We start from the raw sequence: 27482 nt of genomic DNA on the forward strand, positions 1-27482 counted from the left end.
ATAACTTATTTCCTATACCACTTTTTTGGTTTGTGAGAGACTTTTCTGTTTAGCTCATTCTATTTTGGATTTTACGCTTTGATTGTTATAAGCCATTGGATGAAGTCTGCTAAACATTTAATGCTTGCAGGTTTGGGTTTTACATTACGCTACTACTACAGACATACAAATGGATTATATGGAACATCGCCTGTGCGATTTTTGACAGCCTGCAGTTGCAGAACTACATTTTTATTTCAATTTTTCAAATGGATATTTCTCTCAAATCAAACGAGAAAACAAACGGGTTGACCATTATCACCTCCCTTATATATGATTGTTATCGAGCACTTGGCAAATTGAATAAAGACAATACATTTCCTAATAAGTTTATGTGGAAAACTAGACACCCAAGATTAAATTTGTCCCTTCTTTATTTAACTTATGGCAGGGCCACAACGCCCAGACTTGCTATGGTACAACTGTGAACACAAGGTAGAACCAGGAGGGTTAAAACTCCCCAGAAAACTCTCCAGCATGAAAAAGACATTAAGGGTCACTCTGTAAAGCACCAGGTGCCAGTATACATATAGAGTATACAATCTTTAAAACCTTAACACGAGAACATTCATCCCTATAGTGAGTAACATACTCAAAGACAAGTATGAAATGATTCAAAGTATCTGGTGACCATTAAGTAATGATCTTAGGGACAAGGATTTATCCCATCTGTTGGACGGGTCTGGGGAAGGATATTATAGCCTCTGCAATAGAGGTCAATTAAGTTATGTTTTAGATGAATAAATTGCAATATAAAGGCTGAATAGGTCGATTTTATATTGAGTGGACACACACAGACACACACACACACACACACACACACACACACACACACACACACACACACACACACACACACACACCCACACCCACAGACACACTTCCTTGTAGTGTTTCCTTGTAACACCTATGACATAATCACATTAATAAACAAAAGATAAACAATTGGAATAAAACGAGGGATTCAAGGTTGGTGAACAGAGGAGTGCCTACCACCTTGATGGACAACATTTTATTTTATATTCCCAATATGAATAATTTAGTTCTGATTCTGGCAGCGCATTCCTTGATTGACTTATGCACAATACAGGTAATTCTGATTCAGATATTTTCTTATTTTATTAATTAAGTGAACTTTTTACTGAAATGTTTTAGTAAGAAAAAAAGTATATTAAGTCAAAACAACATTTAACAAGTTTTTTATCATTCAAAATGATTGAGCTTCTAAACTCCTAATTCTCTGGGTTTGAAGCACATTAAGTCAAATTATTCTTACATATATATGATCAGAATATATTTTTATACTTATAACTGGAAGGTGTTGCTTTATTTAGTGTGTAGATGTATGACATCAATTGGGGATTTTAATGGGCACTTGAGATTTAGTTAAATATTACCATCCAGATAGGCAAAAAATTCCCACAAAGCCTTATCTTATTATTCCTCCACGTTTGAAGTTCAGGTTTCAATATTGACATCAGATTGTTTCATTTTTATCGGACAAGGACATGGATAGAAAATGCCGCGCAACACTATTGTATTGACAGCATCATAGATATGATAGATATGAGGTGAAATTGTTTGATATACTCAACAACAAACCCACCATCAGGTCCAACCAAGACTGTACAGGCACTGTTATACCGGCACCCCAAGATGACTCTTGGCCATCTTTGGCATTGATGAATTAACTGCTGACCTAGCAAATGTACTTCCCATGCACTTCCTAGGTCTTTGCACGAGATGCTTCATCTGCGGATCATACAAATACCATGGAAACACTATCCCTAACTACGATAAGAAAAGGTGCTCAAACTACCACAGCAAAAGCAGCCCCAATAACCACCACAAGTGGAGGCTCAAATATCATGACAAGAGCAACTCTGAAAAGCATGACAAAAGATGATCAATCTACCGTCAGAATGCGAGCTCCAAACACAGTGACAAAAGTATATCGAACCACCAACACAATCGTAGCTCAGACTACCATGGCTACAGTAGCTTCAACTACTATGAAAACGGGATCTCCAGATAGAATGACAACACCAGCTCCAACTACAATTTCTAACGTAACTCTGATGACCAAGACATTAGACGTTCCAACTAACATGACAAAAAGTGCTACAACTACCATTACACCAGCATATTCATCCACCATGGAAACGGGAGCTCCAATTAACTTGACAAATGGTAATCCAACTACAATGAGCATAACAGCTCCAACTACCATGACAACTGCATCTCCAACTCCCATGAAAAAAGCAGCTCAAACTAGCTTGATAACAGGAGCTCCAACTACAAACGAGACAAGAGCTCCAACTACCATGACAACAGAAGCTCTGAATACAAATGAAACAACAACTTCAATTGCCATGACAACTGCAGCTCCATTGTCCATGGCAACAGAAGCTCAGAATACAATAAAAACTGTAAATTCAAGAACCATGACAACAGAATTTCCAAAAAACATGAGAAAAACAGCTCCCAATACCATGACAACTGCAGCTCCATCTACCATTACAACTGGAGCGCCGATTACAAATGAAACAACAGCTCCAAATACCATGACAATAACAGCTCCAACTAATATCTCAAATGCGGCTCAAATTACCATGACAACAACAGCTCCAACTACCATGACAACAGGAGGTCAATCTACAAACAAAACAACAGCTCCAACAAGCAGGACAACGGGAGCGCTGACTAAAAATGAAACAAAAGCTCCAACTACCATAACAACAGTAAATCCATCTCCAATAACAGGTGCTCCACATAATATATCAAATGCAGCTCAAACTACCACGGCAACAGGATCTCCAACTACCACGACAACAGGAGCTCTTACCTCAAACAAAACAATCGCTCCAACTACGATGACAACAGAAGCGCCAACTAATATCTCAAATGCATATCAAACTACCATGACAACAGAAGCTCCAACTACCATGAAAACAACAGCTCCAACTATAATAACAAAAGGAGCCCCAACTAACACAACAGCAGCTCCAACTGCCATGACAATAGGAGCTCCAACTACCATGACAACAACAGCTCCAACTACCATGATAACTGCTTCAACTAGCATGACAACAGCTTCCACTAGCATGACAACAGGAGTTCCGACTTCAAATGAAACATCAGCTCAAACTACTATGACAACAACAGCTCCAACTATCATGGCAACAGGAGCTCCAACTACAATAACAACAGTAGCTCCAAATACAATGACAAGAGAAGCCCCAACTCATATCTCAAACGCAGCTCAAACTTCCATGACAACAGAAGTTCCAACTAACATGACAACAAGTGTTAAAACTACCATGACAACTGCAGCCTCAACTACCATGATAACAACTGCTCCAACTACCATAACAACTGCCCCTCCAAATCCCATGAAAACAGAAATTCCAACCACCTTGACAAAAAAATCTCAGACTACCATGACAACAGAGGCTCAAACTTTCATGAGAACAGGAGCTCCAACTAACAAGATCACAACAGCTCCAACTAAAATCTCAAATACGGCTCAAACTACCATGGCAACCGAAGCTCTGACTAATATCTCAAATGCAGATCAAACTACCATGACAGCAGAACCTCAAACTCCCATCACAGCCTCAGCCCCAACTACCATGACAAAAAGTGCTAAAACTACCATGTCAACTGCAACTCCATCCCACATGGCAACAGAAGCTCCAACTAATATCTCAAATGCAGCTCCGACTACCACGAGCACCGGAGCAGCGACCAGTATGACAAGAGAAGCTCCAACTAACTTGACAACAACAGCTCCAACTAACTTGACAACAACAGCTCAAACTAAAATGACAATGGGAGCTTTGACCACAAATGTAACAACAACTCCAACTACCATGACAACAGAACCTCTGACAAAAATAATAACAGCACCAACTACCACGACAACTGCAGCTCCAACTACCATGACAACAACAGCTCCAACTACAATAACAACAGCAGCTCCAACAACGATGACAACCGATTCTCCAAATACCATGACAACAGCTCCCAAGACCATGATGACAGAAGCTGAGACTACCATGACAACTGCAGCTCAAACTACTATGACAACAGTACAGCTGAAAAATATAACAACAATAGCTCCAACTTTCACGACAAGAGGAGCTCCAACTACCATGACAACAACAGCTCCAACTACCATGACAACAGAAGCTCAAACTAGCCTGACAACAGGGGCCCCAACTATCATGACACCAGCTCCAACTACCATGACAACAGGGTCCCCAACTACCATGACAACAGGGGCCCCAACTACCATGAAAACAACAGCTCCAACTACCATGATAACTGCAGCTCCAACTACCATGACAACTGCAGCTCCAACTACCATCACAACTGCAGCTCCAACTACCATGACAACAACAGCTCAAACTACCATGAAAACAGGGGCCCCAGCTACCATGTCAACAACATCTCCCACTACCATGACAACAGGGGCCCCAACTTCCATGAAAACAACAGCTCCAACTACCATGATATTTGCAGCTCCAACTACCATGACAACTGCAGCTCCAACTACCATGAAAACAGCAGCTCCAACTACCATGACAACAGGGGCTCCAACTACCATGACAACAGGGGCCCCAACTACCATTACAACAGGGGCCCCAACTACCATGACAACAGCTCCAACTACCATGACAACAGAAGCTCAAACTAGCATGACAACAGGGGCCCCAACTATCATGACACCAGCTCCAACTACCATGACAACAGGGTCCCCAACTACCATGACAACAGGGGCCCCAATTACCATGAAAACAACAGCTCCAACTACCATGATAACTGCAGCTCCAACTACCATGACAACTGCAGCTCCAACTACCTTGACAACTGCAGCTCCAACTACCATGACAAAAACAGCTCAAACTACCATGAAAACAGGGGCCCCAACTACCATGTCAACAACAGCTCCCACTACCATGACAACAGGGGCCCCAACTTCCATGAAAACAACATCTCCAACTACCATGATAACTGCAGCTCCAACTACCATGACAACTGCAGCTCCAACTACCATGACAACTGCAGCTCCAACTACCCTGACAACAGGGTCCCCAACTACTATGACAACAGCTCTGACTACCTCGACAACAAGGGCCCCAACTACCATGACAACAACAGCTCCAACTACCATGACAACAGGGGTCCCAACTACCATGAAAACAACAGCTCCTACTACTATCACAACAGAAGCTTCAACTACCATGACAACAACAGCTCCAACTACCATGAAAACAGGGGCCCCAACTACCTTGTCAAGAGCTCCAACTACTATGAAAACAGGGGCCCCAACTACCATGACAACACTGGCCCCAACTACCATGACAACATGGTCCCCAACTACCATGACAACAGCTCCGACTACCTCGAAAACAAGAGCCCCAACAACTATGACAACAACAGCTCCAACTACCATGACAACAGGGGTCCCAACTACCATGACAACAGCTCCAACTACCATGACAACAGGGGCTCCAACTACCATGACAACAGGGCCCCCAACTACAATGACAACACCTCCAACGACCATTACAACAGGGGCCCCAGCTACCATGACAAAAGAAGCTCAAACTAGCATGACAACAGGGGCCCCAACTATCATGACACCATCTCCAACTACCATGACAACAGGGTCCCCAACTACCATGACACCAGGGGCCCCAACTACCATGACAACTGCAGCTCCAACTACCATGACAACTGCAGCTCCAACTACCATGACAACAGCTCAAACTACCATGAAAACAGGGGCCCCAACTACCATGTCAACAACAGCTCCCACTACCATGACAACAGGGGCCCCAACTACCATGAAAACAACAGCTCCAACTACCATGATAACTGAAGCTCCAACTACCATGACAGCAGCAGCTCCAACTAACATCACAAGGGTAGTTCCTTCCACAGCAAAGTCAACGACCCTGAACAGAGGCACCTCTGTCTGCGTGTCTCTGCTGAACTCTGTGGTGATGCCTCTACTTCTCTCCTCAGTAGTCGTGCTAGTAGTATGGCGATAGTCGGTGATAGCAGACCATCTCAGACGAGGTGCATCAACCTTTGTGTGTGTGTGTGTGTGTGTGTGTGTGTGTGCAAAACGATGGATGCATTTTTCTATTCGTCACAATTCTTTCCAAGTTATTTAATTCACGCTGCCATCACTCTATCGAATCTGGTCACATTTGAGTTGACTGGTACACAAATCTGTTTGATGATCAAAATCACAAAGTGTGGATTTGTAGGCCATGATGGCAAAAATGAGGAGAATATATACCTCTTCTTCTTTCTATTATAACCATCATTATTACTTATTTTACATATTGTATTGGTGTTATCATTCTTATTCATATCCAGTTACCTGAAGCACATGAAGTAGGGAGAGGGGAATGTAAATAATGCTCATCTTTATTACACATGAAAAAGGACACTGGACATTATTAAGAACATTGCAGCATGAATGCTTTTTGTGAAGAGCGCTGATGATCATCTCAGTCCTCAGACCGACAGATCGCCAGCAGGGCTTGAAGATGCTCCCCCTTAAAGTTTTTCTGTTTAAAGAGAAAAATAAAGAGAAGCTCATGTGATAAATGCACGTGTGTACTGTTTGTATATGTTATTGTGTGTACATGAGAGAGACACCGGGAGAGAAACGACGGAAAGAAAGAAAGAAAGTGGAACAGAGTGAATGAGTGAGTGTGCGTATGTGTGTGTGTGAGTGTGTTTAGGTATGTGTGTGTGAATGTATATGTGTGTGTCTGTGTGTGTGAGTGTATACGTGTGTTTGTGTGTGTGTGCATTAGTTTGTGAGTATGTGTTTGTCTGTGTGTGTGTGTGCGTGCGTGTCTGTCTGTGTATGTGTGTGTGTGCATGTTTGCATGTATGCGTGTGAGACAGCGTTTAGCAGAGAGAGATACCTGTAGCGCTGTGTAGAGAGAGGTGCCGGTCAGTTTGAGGAAAGCAGCTCTCACACACAGCAGGTCCTCTTCACAACGGGAGACCATCACCCCGTGAACTAAGGCTGTCTGGGGGAGAGAGAGGGGAGAGAGAGGGCCAGCGGCATCCGCTTGGTTCAACATGTCTGACAGTTCACACAGGAAATACTCTTGACAGCCACAACAACAACTCTCATTAAACAAGACTTTCAGCATACTTTACTTCGGCTGTTACTAATTGCAATTATAGTGGCAATATTACTCAGGGGGAAAAAAAAGTATGTTTACGCTTACGCTATACTACTAATATTACAATAATACTAATACTATGCAAACCTTAATGTATGTCTAGTGTTAAAGTGAGTTGAGTTTTTGAGTATTCAGCAAGATTATTCATCACAACAACAACAACAGCAGTAGCAGATAATAGATGAACAGAAAATGCACCGAATCAATGATGCAATGTCCTGGAGATCAGTGAGGAGAGGAGAGGAGAGGAGAGGAGAGGAGAGGAGAGGAGAGGAGAGGAGAGTGGAGGAGAGTGGAGGAGAGGTGAGGTGAGGAAAGCAGAGGGGAAGAATAAGAGGAGAGGAGAAGAGAGGCGAGGAGAGAAGCGAAGTGGGGAGGGGTTTTGGGAGTTCATCGCTGCCATCATACCTTCATAGACACCAGCCGCTGGGCGAGAAACACGTGGGGGCTCTGAATGCACTGGACTGCCGGAGTACAGAGAGAAACATTAAAAACCACAATGCTTACAATGGAAACGGGTAAAGTGCAATCAATTTTTCTATGCTTTTGAGTGGCATGTACAGGATCCTGCAACTCTAGTAATCGTTAGTAATTATATTATTTATGAGGGCAGCAATGATTATGCCATTAACACTGCACACAGGGTTAGGGGTTCAAGTCCCGATTTGGCCCACCACCCATTAGTTAGAACGTATATGAAGTATATCATAAAGTGCATGAATGTGGGCAATTAAATGCATGAATGTCTCGCATGCTGAACAGTGCAAACAAACAGTGTAAAAAAGAGTAGAGAAAGAAAGAATCAAAATAAGTCCACCAAAAAAAACATGTTAAAACAGAATATTTTATGTTTACCTAATGTTTTCAATCCCATTCTGAAGTCTCCAGAGAAGCGTTTCTCTAGAGTCTTATCCAGAGGCTCTCCTCTCTCCATCTCCAGTCTCATCAACACTGCATGGAAGAGGAGCCAAGGAAAATCCCATTCACAATTAGTGTTGAGCTGCATTGATATATTATGTCCACTAGAGGGCAGAAGAAGAGGGCTCTAGTGCATTGTTCTTGTGAAAGAGTTGAAAGCAGAAAGCTATTCTACCATTGTACTGCTTGAATTCAGGACCAAGGCAAGTATTTCGATAGATGTTACACACACACACACACACACAAACTTACATATTCACACACACACACACACACACTCAAACGTACCTTTCTGGAGGTGTTCTGCATCTCTGGAGGTGAGGATGTTGATCCATATAGCAGGATCAGTCTTCTTAGTGTCCAAAGAGGCAGACAATGCCTATAGCAAGAGAAACCAGCATCGGTCCATTAGTTGAGAAATACACACCCCTCAGGAATACCATCAAAGTCCCAGTCCAAGTGAACTGGGACTTTGTTATGGTATGAGTAGTTAAGGTTTAATGGGGTTAAATACAGTTAAATCACACACAATACTTTTATATAAGCACATGGTCAGATGAAAAGATTGAAAAGTAGGTCAAATTAAATCTAAATCAAAAAAGTAGAAAGTGCAATACCTCAATGTCTCTCTGGACCACACCCACAACATTGTCCTTCTGTTTGAGACAAATGTAAACAATTATTGAGATCTGACGTTGAATCATATTTTATAATGAATAACACTACATCATTACATTATGATAACAAAACATCATAGTCTATAGAATTGAGTATACCAGCAACAGAACATATAGTATACTATTACATTGCAAACATAGCAATTCTGCAAATGCATATTACGGCCAAAGAGGACGCCAACGGGCTGTGACAGGCAACAGACTGGCTCAGTCACGCCCACCTAATGCCACTCATCTTAACCTAATAATCGGAGGAGACGTGTGGGAGTCAATGGAGCTAAATATCAGAACCAAGGGCGTAGGAACCGGGGGGGACGGGGGGGACATGTCCCCTCCAATATCGGAGACGGAGTAATCGGCGCATTTGTCCCACCTAAAAGTTATACCGGATCTGTCAGGTTTCCGATATGTGTCCCCACCAATGTTAAACTCATTCCTACGCCCCTGATCAGAACATTTATATTTTCATCTGAACCCCCTGGAAATATTCCTTGCATGGTTTGTCGAATTGCAATTTAATTCAGCTCCGTTGACTCCAATACACCTCTTGTCTGTTTCTAGAGTGCCCACGTGGGGGATGGGGTGGGCGGCGGCCGAGCCATTCTTTACAATGAACTCACGTGTAGCAAAGCAACGATGAGTTTGGCAAAGTCCCCGCTGGTCTCCCCCTTCAGATCCTTCTCCAGGTCCTTCTTGTAGACTGCAGACCAAACAAACAAGATGGTGGAGGAGTATGTGGGTGAGGGCTGGTGTTGCGTCGTGACAGCTAGCTACCTGCTAGCGGTGCGTTACGAAGCCTGGTTTATACTGCTCAATGTGTGCGCAAAGGAAGCTAACAGACACGATCTCCGACTATACATTTATCTATTAGCTTCAACACAAACATCTTCCATCCCCAACACGTACAAACATTGCAAATCACCTACAACTGTTATTTTGTTTATTTTTGAATATCTCAACCAAACATGTTGGTGTCTGGCGGTCAAAACAAAACCTAAACACTACGTAACGGAATATACGCCCCCTGCTTGACCAATCAGGGTTAACCTGAAGTTTAGATCTGCATGGGAACGGGCAAATTGTGAATGTCAATTCGTCAGCGGAGGTCCACAACCGGAACAAACAGCAGTTAGCGTGTTTAGGCGTAGGGTGTCGTTACTTTCACTGTAGGCTGTGTCGGTTTCTTTGAGCTGCGGGGCGGATCTCGTACAAAGGATCTCCATCAGAGTCTCTTCATTCGTTCCCAAGCCCTGCAGGCGTACACACACACACACACACACACACACACACACACACACACACACACACACACACACACACACACACAGTAGTATAATGTAGTACAGTTTGTGATGTACCATTTATCTGATTAGGATTCATATAAAGGACCATCACAATATTTATTCATTAATTATAAATAAAAACTAATTGTCAGATGAGTTTTGAGACACACAATGAAACACAGGTTACATTTTGATAACACACACACACACACACACACACACACACACACACACACACACACACACACACACCACACACACACCACACACACACACACACACACACACACCACACACACACACACACACACACCTCCATGGCTTGCCGCATGCGGTGGGCTTCATGCTGGTATGGGGTCATCATTAGAGCCAGCATCAGGGAGAGCAGATCCCCCGACAGAACCTTCTTCAGGCCGGTCTCCAGGTCCTTCACAAAGCAAGTTGGCTTGGTGAGTTTCGTGTGTTTTTTAATTGTAGGAAACGTTGTTGTTCAAGAGACAGCAACTCAGCTTGTATAATGACATAACAACCACATTTCAAAATTAAAAAATCTGTAATGGGCAGAGTCCCTCCACGGATACACTGTATGCAATCATTTCGTAAGCTTCACTGAAAACTTTTACTTTATCTCCTAATTTACATTCTTTAGAATTGGGTTACAATTTTCACGTTACAAATCTTGACAAACCGGCTCTTCTACCTGAGACAGTGTACTGAGATAGTGTCGTTCTATCAGAATATTTTACCGGTATTGGTATAGTAGACAGAAAACACAGAATCAAAGTTACTGATTACCTCAAGGGCTCTGGAAAAATTCAAAAACAGAATTCCAGTAGTTTTTCTTTCTCTTTAAATTGTTCCTAAATGGTCCTTTTGGGTTAGGACTAGCATAGCTGCAGGCCCCAGCCCAGTCTGACCGGCTGCATGGTAAACACCCTTTCTAAATAAAGGCGTGCTGAACCGCTCCGTTGGTTATGGATGATGAGTTCTTATATATTCCGTAACATTTATTCAGTAAACACTTCGGGACGAGCAAACATGGGTTCAAGTATTGAAAACATTTCTTGTTTTTTTAACGCAGAGCGAGGGAAATGCTGGAGATCATTTTTGCCTTGTTACTGTCCTGTATTCCTTTTGTCTATTTTTGTCTTTTCAATGTGCTTGATTGTGAAGTATCCTCTAGAAATTCAAACAATCTAATTACACTGAGATTTATAATGTCTAATGATTCATAGCCACAAGCAAGCTATTACCTATCATTTGGTGCGGTGCCACGCCCATGTGTTGACTGGGACAACGATAGCACCTGCAGAGGCTGATGAGGTTTAAACGATGTGTGTGCATGAAGGACATTCCCAAAAGGGTAAGATGTTGGTCTCGCAGACCTTTCTCTGACCGAGCAATGGGGCCAGAACAGGCTGCGGTCGACCGCACTAGACCGGGGTGGGCCAGCAGAGATGAAACACTAATTTGATCCTTTGTGGTATCGTTGTTTCGGGCTCGGTATGCCTCAGAGAACTCCAACACGTGGTTTATTCAGAGACACTTCTGGAGGTGGTTCATGAATTCATGAGTTCATATATTGGAAGCGGGCGGAATGGTCAATAAGCCACTCCTACACGTTTTAATTGACCAGGCAAACCTTAGGTCTGTCTTGGCTTGGGTGTAAATGACAACGAGGCCATGTTTGTAGTGTCTCTCTTCAAACTCATACAAATGTATATGGTATTAAACACTATGTGGAGAATAAACAATTCATAACTGGTGTTAGCTATACATAGTGATCCAAGCAGCAGCTAGCTAGCATTTCAGGGAGTCCCGCCTCCGCTTACCTTCTGGCCAATCCCCCGGTAGGCTTTAGCCACCATCTGCCTCTGGGCGCTGTTCCTATTGGTCAGGATGCTCACCAGGGACACCACGTCTGTAACGTACCCAGTAAGATTGGTTCAGCATGTCATCGTCATTTAGCATATGCTCCTATCCAAGGTGAGATATGTGGCATTTCAGATACACGCCGTTAGGGAGCAGGTAGGGGTTGGGGTTAGACTGCTCAGGGGACTGGCCGATGGGGGATCAAACCCAGTACCTTTGAACTAGGATTCGAGTCCCTGGTTACTACCCTTTCATGCCAAGCGTTCATCGTTTGCATTTAATTTATACATCACATTAATATTTGTACCTAAATATACCTAATACAGCATTATATTCTATTACACCCCTATTAATTGTTAGTAACTAATGATTGACCTCCATTCTTCCAAATTGCTTCAATAATATAGAATTCGATTTGAATGTCATTACCAATATAACTGATAATAATAATTTGTTTATAGTTATTAATGACTAATGAATGAATAATAATGTTAGTCTGTAAAATGTGCTGTGGTTATTATTGTAATACGTTTTTCAAAATGGCCGTCTAAAGCGCTGATGTAACGGCTACCTTTCTTCTCCAGGGCGGTCTGGACGGCCAGGGCGTCTTTCTCAGGGTTCAGGCCGGGGAAGGGTCTCACCGTGCCCAGAGTACCCCACGACATCACCTGGTGGGTGGGGAAAAACTCACCTGTTCAGAGTTCACCTCGACTCTGCATAGAAACCAATGCACAGCCACCATTGAATGTTGTACGTCCTGGCACTTGTACATTGCACTTATTCAAGGTACTTAATTGTGTAGCATCTATAGTAGCTGCTATCGCTGCTTTACACGGGGAATGGGTTAGCCTAGCGATTGTAATACTTGCACTTGGTTCTATGAACATCTTTACTGTACCAACAGCTATATATTGTTTCACTTCTTATGACAAATGTACTTATTGTGACAAATGCACTTATTGTAAGTCGCTTTGGATAAAAGCGTCTGCTAAATGCCCTAAATGTAAATGTAAATCTAAATGTAAATGGGGAGGGAGAGAGGAGAGAGGGAGATAGAGGAGAAGGAGGAGAGAGAGAGAGAGAGAGAAAGAGAGAGAGAGAGAGAGAGAGAGAGAGAACGAAAGACCGGTCTTTTCTCAAAGATGCAAGCTATTCAGATATGTATCGCTATAGAGCCGACGTACATTGGTGTAATCTCATTCAGCCTCCAACCTGGGCTACATAGTAAATGCGCATGAGTATAACCTTGAAGTACTACAGATGCTCAGGAGGGTGTTAGATTCTTCAAATTCCCCTCTTGAGCTCTGGCTATCATCATGCTCTTTGCTTTGGTTCCTTCACACTTCCATCCATGCGTAGCGCAGTAGGATACGGTCTGTCACCCACACCCACCCACTGACATATCAGTGGCTGTGGCCCTGGTTGACACAGAGGTTTGAGGTGTCAATGCAGGGCACCAAACCAGGATATGTCACACAACACGCACACATCAGACGAATGGAGACAAAAGGAGACGGCATCGCACAGGAAGAATGTCGCCATTCTTAACAATCACAAGCAGTGTGTGTGTCTGTGTGTGTGTGTGTGTGTGTGTGTGTGTGTGTGTGTGTGTGTGTGTTTGAGGTGGTGGGTGACATGCATTCATTCTATTATTCATGGTGGAATACTTGTGTTTTTTTGTCTTTGGTTTTGAAAGAAACAAAGACATTCCTTTACATCCGCAGTGTGTCACCAGAAAATAGACAGCATCACGTACTCACACACCTGTGAGGAGTCGTGATATTCCAGGTATGTAATGACATGTTAGTGTGTATGTGAGATGGAGAGTCACAGTCAGAGCAGAGATATACTGAGACAGAGAGACAGACAGAGAGAGAGACAGAGAGGGACAGAGGCATAGAGAGAGAGAGAGAGAGAGAGGCATAGAGAGAGAGAGAGAGGCAGAGAGAGAGAGAGACAGAGAGAGAGACAGAGAGAGGGTGAGAGAGAGAGAGAGGCAGAGAGACAGAGAGAGACAGAGACTGATTCAGGGACAGAGATAGAGACAAACAGACAGAGATGATATCAATACTTACATAAGAGTTGAAGTATTCAGGGTCCATGTCCTCTTGTTTAGTTGTATTGCAGGTAAAGCTAAAACACAAAAACACAATCTGATGTTGATGCAAAAACATCAAAACATGTGTATGTGTGTGTTTGATACACACACAGATCTGTATACATGTCGTACTTTCACACACATGAAACAAATATGCACACTGTTAAACACGCTTCCTTGACATATAATCGCTCCTTTCGGGAGTACATCTTCATGAGTCCACTCTCAGTGAAGCTTTCTATTTACTCAAGACTGTGTTTCCTCTTCAGTGATACAACAGTTGCTGTCTAAGTCCTACACAAACTACTTTACACAAACACTAACTTTAAGAGGTACTTTAACAAAAGGTACTGCTATTGTGAACCACCATACAATGAGCATTACTTTAACAATAAACAGAAGAATTCAGTTATGTTTTACCTGGAACTGCAACGGTGAACAGCTGGGGGGAGAGGTAACTACTGACAGACAGTTACCAGACCCGCTATCTTAACCCCGCCCACAGGACTGTCCGTCATGCCCAACTGACCAATAGGTGCTCTGGCTCCTTCTATAAAACAGTCGGAGAGCCAGGAAACTCAGATTGGAAGTTTGAAGAGAGGAAACCGGACGGTCCTGTTTGGCTTCCTATAGCCCATTGTTAAGATGGAAATGTGTGATTAAAAACAGATAACCTACAGCGATAATGTTGGTTGCAATTTCTTTGTCCAAGAAAAACACAAAAAAACATAATTAAGAAATAATTGGTTTCAGTGAAAACCAAGTTCATTGTTTGAACTTTTTTAAGTTCAAACAATGAACTCACATGAGCTTTTTCAAAGATCATTTTTCTATTCAATCACAAGGATGCACCCTGATGGGAGAGGTATATAAAATAAACATTATATCCTTTTATCAAAAAAATAAAAGCACATAATGGAAGGTAGAGAAAGAGACCAACAAGAAAGAAAGCTAAAAATGTAGAGTGAGAGATACATAGTATGAGACAGACTAGGGGAAGCTGATTTAGCTTCAAGTGGTTTTAGTGCCACCGAGTAAAGTTTTCCTTACAACCAGTAAAATTCATTGAATTCCTAGTTTATAACAATATTATAAATATGCATATGTTACCGTTCTCTTAAATTGAAAATTATACTTTCTTTACAACAGTTTATTTCCTACAAGTAAGAATGACCTTTAAATTATATTATAACAAATTCATGATATATGGAGTAACATTTCATAAACTTTCTTTTAGGTTACTAATTATATTATGAATAAAAACTATTCCTCAGACTTGAATTGGAGGGACACGATTTGAATTGCTTAAAGTGTAATTCTTACTAGTAAGGATTAGTAGTAAAGGATTAGTATACTAGTAAGGATTCAAGTTACAATCAACTAGTAAGAATGTAATCATTAGTAGTATAAGTTGAAACATATATATCCTCCTAAAACAAGAAACACAGAGCGAGAGAGAGAGAAAGAGAGAGAGAGACTGAGGCAGAGATAGAGAGAGAGAGACAGAGGCAGAGTTAGAGAGAGAGAGACAGAGAAGAGAGAGAGAGACAGAGATAGAGGGACAGAGGGCGGTGCGAGAGAGAGATAGAGAAGGGTGTGGTTACTGCATTCAACAGGTTATAAATGAGGACCAACACACCCTGTTTGTTTTGCAATCCCATTCCCTCCATCAGAGAATGAAATGCCAGCCCTCCAGCGGTATGAACAGCGAACTTTGGCCCATATTTATCAATTCTCTTGTCTCTTGTCAAGTGACTAGGGCACTCTGTGAGTCCCCCCCCCACCCAGCTCTGCCTGGTGAAACATGAGGAGGTATGGGCTCTCCCTTTCTACTGTCAGACAACACGAGGCGGAGAGCTGGGAATCTACCTCACAACTAAGGGTTGGAAAACGACAGAGGCTGGGAATGGACTTAAAAGCAAAACTTTAAATAATATTTTTGTTTCTTTTTTGGGACATTTTTAGTCCATTAATGCAGTTTTATTAGTTTTACTCTGACAAAAGTCCCAAAGTATAATACATTTCATCATTGGATAGGACACATGAAATTTCCGGTTAATATTTGTATTTAGGTTTGAGCAAAATAAAAAAGCATTGCCTTTTTGGTACTTTGTCATTGCATTTATATTTCATAACGGTTTAATCCATCTTGAGGAGAAATTTACAAAAAGTTAAAGACCATTTCAACTCGTCAATTCAACTTTGGTTGGAATGTTAATGGGCGGGGCATAACATGACAACCAAGGCCCATTGTCATTGGTTGGAATGCTATCAATTATATTGATAACAGTCCGGGAGTGCTTCAAAGTGCTGTCATAAATGAAGTCACCAGAGAACAAGGAACATTCCTTACGGATCCCTGGCCATGATTAGTCTTGTCCTGATATTGTTGACAAACTGTTCAAATTATGAAAAATCCCCCACTAGCCGATAAATGTACAACATTGACCACCTCCATCAGTTAAGATTCTTTAAGACATTTTTATTCCTTTTTTTCCGTAAAACCACAACCTCTTATATTACATTTTACACATATGTATATTTTATATGGTATGAAACAACAGTTTTAAACAATGATGAAACAAAGCGACAGACTTTTACATCCAAATTAATTAAGAAGTCTATGAAAATACCTACGAGACCAGAAAACCCAGGAGAAGAGTCCTTGCAGCTGTCTGAACTACAGTGGTCCTACTACAGTGCCTGTGCCAAAATTGGGCATCAAAAGTCGTCCAAGACCAAATAAAAACAGACTATAAAAAACACTTTCAAACGTCAACCCACAGTATTTAAAGCTTCATTCATAGCCGTGCCAATTTAGCTCTTGTTAAATACGTGAAGTATTAAAAACACAGGTTCACCCGGGGTTAAAGTACCTACAACTCTATTTGGTTCAACTGTGAAGTACCCAAAGTTACGGGATTTGCATAGAAATCTTAGCAGAAAAATCTATTAACACCCAGATTCACTTTGGCCGTTGTCTAGTCTTTTACCACCTAGTTTGTAAATATATTTATAATTTCTTTATATATTTGTATTTATACATCCATTGAGAAGATAGATAGAGTGAACCACAGGTACAAAAAGAGCAGTGGAAATCTGTACAGCATACAAAAACACATCCAGACAAAAATACACTTTTTTTTATATCTACCTTTTGACCTTTGTCTAATTTGACCTGTTTTTCCATACGTTGGCAGTGGTGTGACCCGGAGCAGTGCGTTTTCTCTGTATGGTGGTAGCCAACGTTACTACAGTTCTGTTTAGGTTGAAGTTGAAGTACTTCGGAGCAAACATCTCACTTCTTCAGACTACCCAGCAGGACTCTGTTCCAACCTCAACAGCAGCTAGCTCAGTTCTCATTAAGATCTTCACAAAGTGATCTTCGCAGAGTGTTATCGCTACAGCTTGAGTAGAAGCAGAATTAATACATCGAAGCAGTAGTAAGATGAAGGAACGACGTGGAGATGGAAGCGTTTTCATGAAGATGCAGAGGTTTAGCGACGCCCCGGTCTTCCCGACGATCCCTTGTAGAGTCGCACATGGATAGGCTGTTCACAGGCGACCATTGATCCGGAATTCATTACATCAGAGCACAAGGCAATGGGGATGTTTTCTCGAGAACGTCTGGGGAATATTCTGGGTCGATAGTGTTTGGTCTGTACTGTTCAAATGGTTAGAGATTAGGGGATGGTGAATGTGGCAGTTAGGGTTGTTATAGCAACTCCAGCTGCCAATGCTGGCTGGCTCTCTCCTCGCTCTCTGGCAGTATCACCACATAGTCCTTGTCATACGACTTTCCTCCTATAGGGAGACAGAGGGAGCGGGGTTACGTTAGTTTCACATCCTATAGGAAGACAGAGGGGGCGGGTTACTTTAGTTTTTTTCATCCTATAGGAAGACAGAGGGATTGGGTTATGTTAGTTTTTCCTCCAATGGGAAGATAGAGGGGTGGGGCTACGTTAGTTTTTTCTCCTATAGGAAGATAGAGGGGCGGGGTTACGTTAGTTTTCATGCTATAGGAAGACAGAGGGGCGGGGTTATGTTAGTTTTTCATCCTATAGGAAGACAGAGGTTATTGTTTTTACGTTTGCGGAATCAAAAAAGCAGTTCGGCCTCAAACAACAAGGGGACTTTTTAGAACTTTGTTGTCCGACAATATAAAGGCGGTAACCAAAACACAAAAAATACAGCCTCTAACATGACCTTATCAAAAGCAATTTCTTACAAAAAAACAGAGTAGAATCAAATGTTTCAAACCGCTAAGCTAAGCTAAAGCTCGCTAAGCTAAAGGGGCCATTTTAAACATGACGCTAGCTGCTCAGGAGCCGCTGTCACCTTTGACGTCCAGCACCATGTCGGGGAAGGAGAGGCTGGGGATACAGCCCCTCATGGGGACCGACCAGGTCTGCAGGGGCTGGCGGGTCTCCGTCCAGAGCACCGCCCTGGAGCCCGGCTCCATCGTGCCCATCACCTGGAGGCTGAAGGTGGTCGCCACCTGGCCGGGGGGGGCGGGAGAGGAGTAGGTCAGTATCACACGTGTACTGGTTGGAAACCAGCTGTACGGGGTCTGGATTCTGGAAGGTTCCGGAAGAGGGATTCAGACCGCCCGTCTGTTGCTTATCGGTTACAGACCGTGGGCCTTGGTCATGTATGGCGGCCATTTTGGCTCCACATGTAGTTACCCCCCCCCAACCAGCTAGCGTTTAGGACAAAGATGGAACCAGGATGGCCGCGAAACAAGAGGGTGAATAAGGCATTCTGTTTCTGGTCTCCTCCTCCTTCTCCTCCTCACCCCTACTCCTCTCCTCCCCCCTTCTGCTCCTCCTCCTCCTCCTCCCTCCCCCTCCTCTCTCCCCCCCTCCTCCCTCCCCTCCTCCTCCCTCCTCCCCCTGCTCCCTCCCCTCCCCTCCCTCCCCTCCCTTCCTCCTCCTCCCCCTCCTCCCTCCCCCCCTCCTCCTCCCTCCCCCTCCTCCTCCCTCTCCCCCCCTCCTCCCTCCCCTCCTCCTCCTCCTCCTCCCCCTGCTCCCTCCCCTCCCTCCCCTCCCTTCCTCCTCCTCCCCCTCCTCCCTCCTCCTCCCCCCTTCCTCCTCCCCCTGCTCCCTCCCCTCCCTCCTCCTCCCCCTCCCCTCCTCCCCCCTTCCTCCTCCCCCTGCTCCCTCCCCTCCCTCCTCCTCCCTCCCCTCCCCCTCCTCCTCCCCCTCCTCCTCCCCCTGCTCCCTCCCCTCCCTCCTCCTCCCCTCCCCCTTCTCCTCCCCTCCCCTTCCTCCTCCCCCTGTTCCCTCCCCTCCCTTCTCCTCCCCCTCCTCCCCCTGTTCCCTCCCCTCCCTCCTCCTCCCTCCCCCTCCTCCTCCCCCTCCTCCTCCCCCTGCTCCCTCCCCTCCCTCCTCCTCCCCTCCCCTCCTCCTCCCCACACCTTGTTCTTGATGAAGCCGTTGTCGTAGAACCAGATGTCGCTGCCGTGCTCGGGCTCCTTGGCGACCGTCACGCGGCCGGGCTTCATCTCCTCCAGCCCGCCGTGCAGACACAGGAAGCTGCCGTGCTCCTTGTTCTTCACGCGGAAGAACCGCCGCCGCTGAGGTCCCCGACGAGAGAGGTGAAAGAAAAAAAGAAACATCAACTTGTCACTTATTGTTGAGGTTATTCATCTGAGCGTGCGATTGGATTGTGTCGTTGTTGGGGGTAGAACCAACCGCCGAGTGGCTAGCTAGGCCGAAGATTGTTATAGTTTTGGTATATAGTTTATATATATTTAACGTTGAACGAGGGTACATTTACAAGACTCCTTATGTTACATTATAGTTTATATATATATATATATTACGCTACACTAGAGTATGCTACATTTACAATGCTACATCATGTTACATTACGGTTTATATATAACGCTACAATTGGAATACTACGTTAAGTCTAACCTTGACATGGGAAACACATGGAAATGCACTGCTAAGGAGCGGTCGGAAGCTAGCGGTTAATGGCAACACACTTTTTAGGGTTCAGTTTAACTCACCTGTCGGACGGGGTACATGGAGCCCACGGTTTCCAGCGAGCTGAACTTGGGCCAGTTGGTGATCTCGATGGGCTCCAGGAGGTACTGGCGCCCCCTGTAGTGACTGTACTCACACAGCACCCAGCTGCACACGATGGACAGTGGTAGTTAGTAGAGTAAACAGTGAACTATTTAATCAGTATACTTATTAAATACAACTATACTGAATTAATTGTTCACGATGAATTGACTATGACGATAACAAACAGTTTGTAAACTAACAATTAGCTATACACCATTAATGCTGATATACATCTAGACACGCACACGCACACACACGCACACGCACACACACACACACACACGCGCTCTCTCTAACGAACCAGCCAGAGTTGACGCGGACAGACAGGAAGTGGCTGTTGAAGCCCTCGGCCATGAGGTCCAACATCTCCAAGTCCGTTGTGATCTCCTTCCCCTCCAGACACTCAAGACTGAACAAGGAGATGGAGGGCATAGAGAAGATCTGGAGAGAGAGAGAGGGCGAGAGACATGACCGTGGTGTTAGAGAGAGAGAGAGAGAGGGCGAGAGACATAACTTTAGTGAGGGAGAGAGAGGGCGAGAGACATGACTGTAGTGTGTGTGTGTGTGTGTGTGTGTGAGAGTGGGAGAGAGAGAGGGCGAGAGAAATGACTGTAGTGTGTGTGTGTGTGTGTGTGTGTGTGTGTGAGAGAGGGAGAGAGAGAGGGCGAGAGACATGACTGTAGTGTGTGTGAGAGAGGGAGAGAGAGAGGGCGAGAGACATGACTGTAGTGTGTGTGTGTGTGTGTGTGAGAGTGGGAGAGAGAAAGGGCGAGAGACATGACTGTAGTGTGTGTGTGTGTGTGTGTGAGAGAGGGAGAGAGAAAGGGCGAGAGACATGACTGTAGTGTGTGTGTGAGAGAGAGAGAGAGAGAGAGAGAGAGAGAGAGAGAGAGAGAGAGAGAGAGAGAGAGAGAGACAGAGAGAGAGAGACAGAGACATGACTGGAGTGTGTGTGTGTGTGTGTGTGTGTGATTGAGATAGTGAGAGAGAGAGAGGGCGAGAGACATGATCGTTGTGCGAGAAAGAGAGAGTGAGTGAAGGATACTACGGAGAAAATAGTGAAAACAAAAAGCGAAGAAAAGAAAATGGGTGGGGGGGGGGATGGGGTCAGTGGGCTGGAGGTAGCTGGGTTGAAGCAGACAGACAGGTAGGAGGGTGGGGGCTGGCAGTTGGGGGTCTCACCAGCGGTATGGCCCTCAGCGAACAGACGGTGAAGGTGGGCTGGCAGCCCATGCTGAACAGGTTGGGGTACTCCCCTTCAGACAGCACACACTGGTTCCCCGTGTAGTCCTTACCGTCGTACAGCACCCAGCTGGGGACACACACACACACACACACACACACACACACACACACACACACACAGAGTTAGCATAGGTATTCATTATCTCGGCAATCTCCAAAACAACCCATTTTTCAGGCCTTTTCGACGAACCTTCACTATAAACTTGCATAAACTTTTCTGGTTTACAACGGGTCTGTATGTCTGCATGTCTGTCTGTTTATCTATCGATCTGTCTGGCCCCTTCCTCCCTCTCCTCCTTGCGTTGCTACGGTAACAGAACAGCGTCTCACCCTCCGCCCAGCATGCGGCAGGACTTGGCCAGGACCTTGTCGGGGACGACCTGCTGGTTCAGGTTGAAGGTCTCCACGTTCCCATTGAAGTTTGGCTGAGAGTACAGCAGCACCTGAGAGAGAAACCATCAGTCACCTCTCTGTTCTGCCAGCAAGGGACGTTAACTGGGCATTAAAAAAACATGAACTGCCCAACAGTGCCCCCCACTGGTGGGGAACATGTATCGCTGAATGTGTGCGAGCGTCTTACCTCATTCCTAGTTTTTGAACCCTCGGATGAAGCCTAAAACAACAGAACACAAACATGAAAGAGATTAACATATTTCTGGATTATGGACATATATATTGACATTCATGTGAATGTGAAACCACAACATCAGTGTGGGGCCTACAGAAGGACATATCCATGCAAGTGTCATCCGAAACTAGGCAATAGTGTGCTCTGTAACTAGGCAACAGTGTACTCCGTAACCAGGTAACGGTGTCTTCTGTAACCAGGCAACAGGGTTTGCCAGGAGTATCCAGGCGTCAGCGGTACTGACCAGTAGGATGGGCTGGATGGAGCAGATGATGTTGTCCTCGGACCCCCAGTCAGCGCTGTTGTTGTAGAAGCCTTTCTCCAGGATGTACTGGTTCCCCGAGAAGTCCACGTGGGAGTAGGCCACCCAGCTGGAGGAGAGGGGTAAAGGTTAAAGGTCATCATGAAGGGTAGAGGTTAAAGGTCATCATGAAGGCCGGAGGGTGGCGTGGCCCGGTATCCAAGGAGATAACGGGTGCTTTTGAACTCAGACATGGGACTTGGATTTCAGAACAGCTTTTTTGACGCAGAGGAATAGGCATTACTTTCTGGTGCTTTCCATGCATTTAGGTTATTCTTGGACTCACTGATCTCTGAATATGTCCAACACATCCGACAAACTGACAAACCGTTCAGCCATTTACTCGTCTATCAAACCTTCTCCTCAAAGGCAACTCAGTGAATTCAGTTAAGCGAGTATGGGGTTAGGGTCTTGCTCAAGGAGGCCTACAGGGAGGCTTTAGGAAGGCATTAGGAATCAAACCCAGAACCTTGTTGACAACAAAACAATCTCCCTACACTGCCACATGTAAAGGAGGAACAAGGAAAGGACTAAACGTCTAGGAACCAGAGAGGGGGAGCAGGCCGGCCGAGGAGAAGGGTACTCACGCCCCGGACAGCACGCTGATGGAGCGGGTGGTGTTCTTGTACTGGAAGGTGGCTACGTCAGGGATGGCCTCCGTCACCTCGAAGCTGTTCTCCTCGTCCACGTCCTCATCCTCGGGCTGCTCAAACATCACGAGCATGGGCTCGGTCAGGTCCTGGGGGGGGGGTCAAAGGTCAGAGGTCAGACACGCGCTGAACCGGGGTCACATGCCGAGAGAGGTTGGAGAATGCAGTCCATGACAAATGGACTGCATTTATACCGCGCTTATCTAACCAGTGGCCACCCAAAAACGCTTTACAATATTTCCTAACATTCACCCATTCACACACACTGAGTCAACCATGCAAGGCGACGGCCAGCTCGCCAGGAGCAGCCAGGGTGAGGCGCCTTGGGTGGAGACACCTCCACCCTCGGAGGAGCCGGGGATCGAACTAGCAACCTTGCGGTTACCAGCCAACCCGCTCTCTCTCCAGAGCTACTGCCGCCCTTAACCGCTAGACCAGTGGTTCTCAAGCTTTTTCTACTAGTGTACCTCCTCTAAGAGATTCAGTCAGCTGAGTACCCCCTTCAAAGGCTTAACACATTTCTGGGGAGAACAATTTATGAAATAAACTTAAATAATGTAGGTGTGTACAATTTGGCAGCGTAATCATGAACATTCAGTTCTATTGTCTATTTTTCATAATTTAAACTTGCTCAGGCTGAATAAAAAAAGAAACAATTCTGTGTACCCCCTGCAGTTCAAACCACTGTTCTATGTTAAGGGGATTCATTCACCGCTGGCTCGACGCGCTGAGCTCATCAGCGGATGGATGCCGTTGAGGCAGGGGCGTAGGAATGAGTTTAACATTGGGGGGGGACACATATCGAAACCTGACAGATCCGTTAATGGTTTGAACAGAAATATCTCATCAATTAACTACACTGAAAAAATTCACAAATATATTTTATTCTACTAAAAAGATACATTTGTAAATGTAAAGGAAAACACATTTTGAATGGCAGTAATGAACTGATAAATATCAAATCAATTCTTTACTTGCTCAATCATCCAGTTTTTTAGAATAAGAAGCGGTGACAAGACGCTGTGTTGCGCTTTCAAAATAAAATAAAATATTTTTCTCCCCCCGGTATAATGTTTAGGTGGGACAAATGCGCCTGTCTCCAATATTGGAGGGGACACGTCCCCTCCGTCCCCCCCGGTTCCTACGCCCTTGCGTTGAGGTCGTACTCACCGCTCGGATGACCTTGACGGAGCGCATCTCTGCGTTGCAGCCCCCCCACACCCTCCAGTCCTGGTAGTCCCCCTCCTCCAGGAGGTACTGGTGGCCGCGGAACCCCTCCTTCTCGAACCCCACCCAGCTGGGGAAAGAGAGGCCAGACACGGTGGCTTAGAAAACGAACGCACCCTAGCACTGTCTTCATGGTGTCATTAGGACGGCAGTTACTGTGTTGATTAAGGCTATTTGTTAGTTATCGGCTTGAATAAGTCGAATCTTTTATGTTTTGTTTGAATCGACCTCAGCTGTTCTGATTGGTTGGGGGCAACCTATCACAAACAAGCATCAGGATCTCGGCCTCTCACCGACCATGGTGGGCGTGTCCTCCTAGATGTGTGCTGATGAATCAGTCTACCATCCTACCCAGTGGACTGTGGCAAATGTTGCTTATCTATGCTTCATACATCTTTATATATACATATAACATCCTTACTGTACCGACAGCGATATATTTTTTCTCCTTCTTCTGACAAATGTACTTATTGTTAGTTGATCTGGATAAAAGCGTCTGCTTAATGCCCTTAATGAAATTTAAAAGTCATACATCTAGGTGGACACTCCCACTTGTGATGTCACTAATGAACAGGAAGACGCAGATTTTCAAACAGCATGTGACAGCCAGTCACGCTCTCACCTGGTGGGATAATAGGACCCACTTAAGGTAGTTATTTAAAAAAAAAGACTCACATTCCCCCCTGGACTTTGAGGGAGCCTGCGTTGTACATGAAGGCGGTCTGCTGGTTGTCCGTGCGTGTCATGAAGTTCTTCAAGGAGCCGTGGATGGTGCGGGATTTACCCGAGAAGTACGGCTTGTCGTAGAGAATGATCTGGACACAAGGAGGGGGACATTCATGCTGGTGAGTCTAATGCATTTTATTTTAGAAGACTTGTGATTGGTATCAGTCTTAAAACAGGTATAACAAGTTTTATGAAAAATTTTTGAAGGGTGTGATGCACACAAATTATTACTTATTGTTTAGGTGCGTATAGTTCTTGTAGTTATTACTCAAAAGGTGTAGCTAGCAGTGGTAGAATAGTAGAAGTATTACTAGTAACATTAGTTACAGTATTAATATTAGTTTGAATTAGTGTACCTAAGTGGGGATATTCTCACCTTTGGTTCGTCAATAGTTTCCACTCTTGGTTCACCCTGTCAGGAAATGAAAACAACTTGTTTATTCCTACAACCACGGCACTTATGAAAACCAGCACTGCCATCATAATCATCATCACCTCTACGAACACCAACTGAACCCAATTCACACTTCTGCGGACCCCAAGATGCCCCTAACCCCTTACACGGTGTGTGTGTGTGTGTCTCTGTGTATGTTTATGTGTAAGAGAGAGTGTGAGAGAAGGTGTGAGCGTGTGTGTGTATGTGAGTAAGTGAGTTTGTGTGTGTGTGTGTGTGTGTGTGTGTGTGTGTGTGTGTGTGTGTGTGTGTGTAAGAGAGTGTGAGAGAAGGTGTGAGCGTGTGTGTGTATGTGAGTAAGTGAGTGAGTTTGTGTGTGTGTGTGTGTGTGTGTGTGTGTGTGTGTGTGTGTGTGTGTGTGTGTGTGTGTGTGTGTGTGTGTGTGTGTGTGTGTGTGTGTGTGTGTGTGTGTGTGTGTGTGTGTGTGTCTCTGTGTATGTTTATGTGTAAGAGAGAGTGTGAGAGAAGGTGTGAGTGTGTGTGTGTATGTGAGTAAGTGAGTGAGTTTGTGTGTGTGTGCCCTCTCCTGAATGACAACGCACTGAGAGTGGCTTTGGGTAAAACGTCTAACCGACTAAATAGTGAACGGTAAATATGACATGGGATCAGAAGGAGGTCAGGGGGCGGAGCCAGGCTTACGATCTTGAGCGGGTGCAGCGAGCCCACGTAGGGCTGTTCCACGCCCCAGGCCGCGGGGTTGGTAAACCCCCCCACCTCCAGCACCCGTGGTACGCCCTGGAAGAAGGGCTCGGCGTACACCAGCCACCTGGAGAGAAGACACACACAGACTGTTCATACAGGCGTACCTAATACACACACGTTACCTGCATAGACACTGGTGAATATTCATATTCTCATTCACTTCAGAAGCCTCAGGTCATGTCTGCGTTCTATGTTTAAGTTATCTTCTGCCTTCTTATACAACTTTTATGATCGTTGAGGTTATATTTAATGTTTGATAAATGATTGTGCTGATGAAACGAGTTTATCTTAATCCATTTGTTTTTTTAATTCTATCCCTTGTCGCCTTATCTTACAAAGGCAATCAACCGCTGAGCTAGCTCACTATCGGTGTGACAATAGTGTTATTCCTATCTTTGATTAACTCATAAACTGCTGAGCTACTTTGCCAGGAGTCAGATAAGTGTGTGAGCCGTACTTCCATCTCCATACCAAACTCCATAAACACTTTGTGCTTACCAAGAGACGTCATACACTGCGGACACAAAGTGACAAATCTCAACTGGATTTAGCATCTACTCATCTCGGAGATGTTCTCAACGGCAGATTTTGTGTACAGTTGTATTGAGGTCAGGATATTTTTTTTTTATCTCCACAAAAATGACAGAGGTCCGGACCTCTGGACAGTGTTGCCAGATTGGGCCAGATTTCCAGCCCAATCTGGCAACCCTGGCTGCAGTATGTGTGTCACTAAAAGTATGTGTGTCACTTTTAGTCACTAAACGTGACTAAAGGGGTCTAGCGGTGGCCCGCCTGGGGACTCACAAGCCGGCATTGATGATGATGGAGTTGGCCTTCACAGGGAAGCCGAAGATGCGGGCGTCCTCGCACGTGTCCCGGAACGTCACCTTCTTCCCCTCAGCGTTCTCCTCCGGGAACAGGCTGATCTCCGGAACGCTGTAGTCCTGGAGGGGCGGAAAATAAGAGCGTGGAGTTAGCGTGAACAAATTAAAGATACTTTTATTTTGGCAGATAGTTCCTTAAGGTGTTGAAGCAGCTTTGAAAGACAAACAATAAGAGTGTGCGTTAACCGAGAGGGGCGAGTGGGAATACATGCTTTAAAAAGTACATACGGGAACAGTGAAGCAATCCCCTCAGCTAGCTTTTGACGTTATAAAATGTATTTTACCAGTAGTAAAATGATGCAATACACAAATGCACCAAAGACTATGAGGCCAATTCATAATACAAATTACAAAATAATATGTATAAAATACTTATTCATGTGGTTTGTAAGCTCTTAGATGTGGTTATTTGCAGTTTGTTTGCCTTGTATGTGTGTATCCTATCACTGGTTTGTATACGTATACCTTTTAATCTAAAAACCTG

General features: G+C 44.6%; 2 protein-coding genes across 3 annotated transcripts in view; both read right to left on the bottom strand.

The window, feature by feature from the left end:
- Positions 1 to 6465: 6465 nt before the first annotated feature.
- anxa14 (annexin A14) lies at positions 6466 to 14560 on the bottom strand. 2 transcript variants are annotated; one of them, XM_079749786.1, is made up of 13 exons: positions 14528 to 14560; positions 14085 to 14142; positions 12581 to 12677; positions 11970 to 12058; positions 10451 to 10564; positions 10014 to 10104; positions 9475 to 9554; positions 8795 to 8833; positions 8466 to 8556; positions 8115 to 8210; positions 7668 to 7723; positions 6993 to 7100; positions 6466 to 6626 (listed from the first exon to the last, which is right to left on the bottom strand). In XM_079749786.1, the coding sequence occupies exons 2-13, from the start codon at positions 14109 to 14111 to the stop codon at positions 6567 to 6569; spliced, it is 948 nt and encodes a 315-aa protein (XP_079605912.1). In that variant the 5' UTR covers positions 14112 to 14142; positions 14528 to 14560; the 3' UTR covers positions 6466 to 6566. The 2 variants fall into 2 exon arrangements, with proteins under 2 accessions (XP_079605912.1, XP_079605913.1); XM_079749787.1 differs by lacking the exon at positions 14528 to 14560 and having other exon boundaries at positions 12581 to 12722; positions 14085 to 14127.
- A 2008-nt stretch (positions 14561 to 16568) lies between these two features.
- crybg2 (crystallin beta-gamma domain containing 2) overlaps positions 16569 to 27482 on the bottom strand; it is a 51770-nt gene continuing 40856 nt past the window's right edge. The window contains exons 10-24 of the mRNA XM_079749578.1: positions 26919 to 27058; positions 26052 to 26178; positions 25335 to 25370; positions 24908 to 25047; positions 24176 to 24302; positions 22943 to 23094; positions 22299 to 22425; positions 22007 to 22039; positions 21757 to 21869; positions 21364 to 21493; positions 20483 to 20622; positions 20121 to 20244; positions 19524 to 19682; positions 18446 to 18605; positions 16569 to 17911 (exon numbers count right to left, since the gene is read on the bottom strand). Of these exons, the coding sequence (XP_079605704.1) occupies positions 17823 to 17911; positions 18446 to 18605; positions 19524 to 19682; positions 20121 to 20244; positions 20483 to 20622; positions 21364 to 21493; positions 21757 to 21869; positions 22007 to 22039; positions 22299 to 22425; positions 22943 to 23094; positions 24176 to 24302; positions 24908 to 25047; positions 25335 to 25370; positions 26052 to 26178; positions 26919 to 27058 (1797 nt within the window). The 3' untranslated portion in view covers positions 16569 to 17822. The remainder of the gene's footprint in view (positions 17912 to 18445; positions 18606 to 19523; positions 19683 to 20120; positions 20245 to 20482; positions 20623 to 21363; positions 21494 to 21756; positions 21870 to 22006; positions 22040 to 22298; positions 22426 to 22942; positions 23095 to 24175; positions 24303 to 24907; positions 25048 to 25334; positions 25371 to 26051; positions 26179 to 26918; positions 27059 to 27482) is intronic.

Source organism: Pollachius pollachius (genome assembly GCF_949987615.1).
Source record: "Pollachius pollachius genome assembly, chromosome: 13".
Lineage (NCBI taxonomy): Eukaryota > Metazoa > Chordata > Actinopteri > Gadiformes > Gadidae > Pollachius > Pollachius pollachius.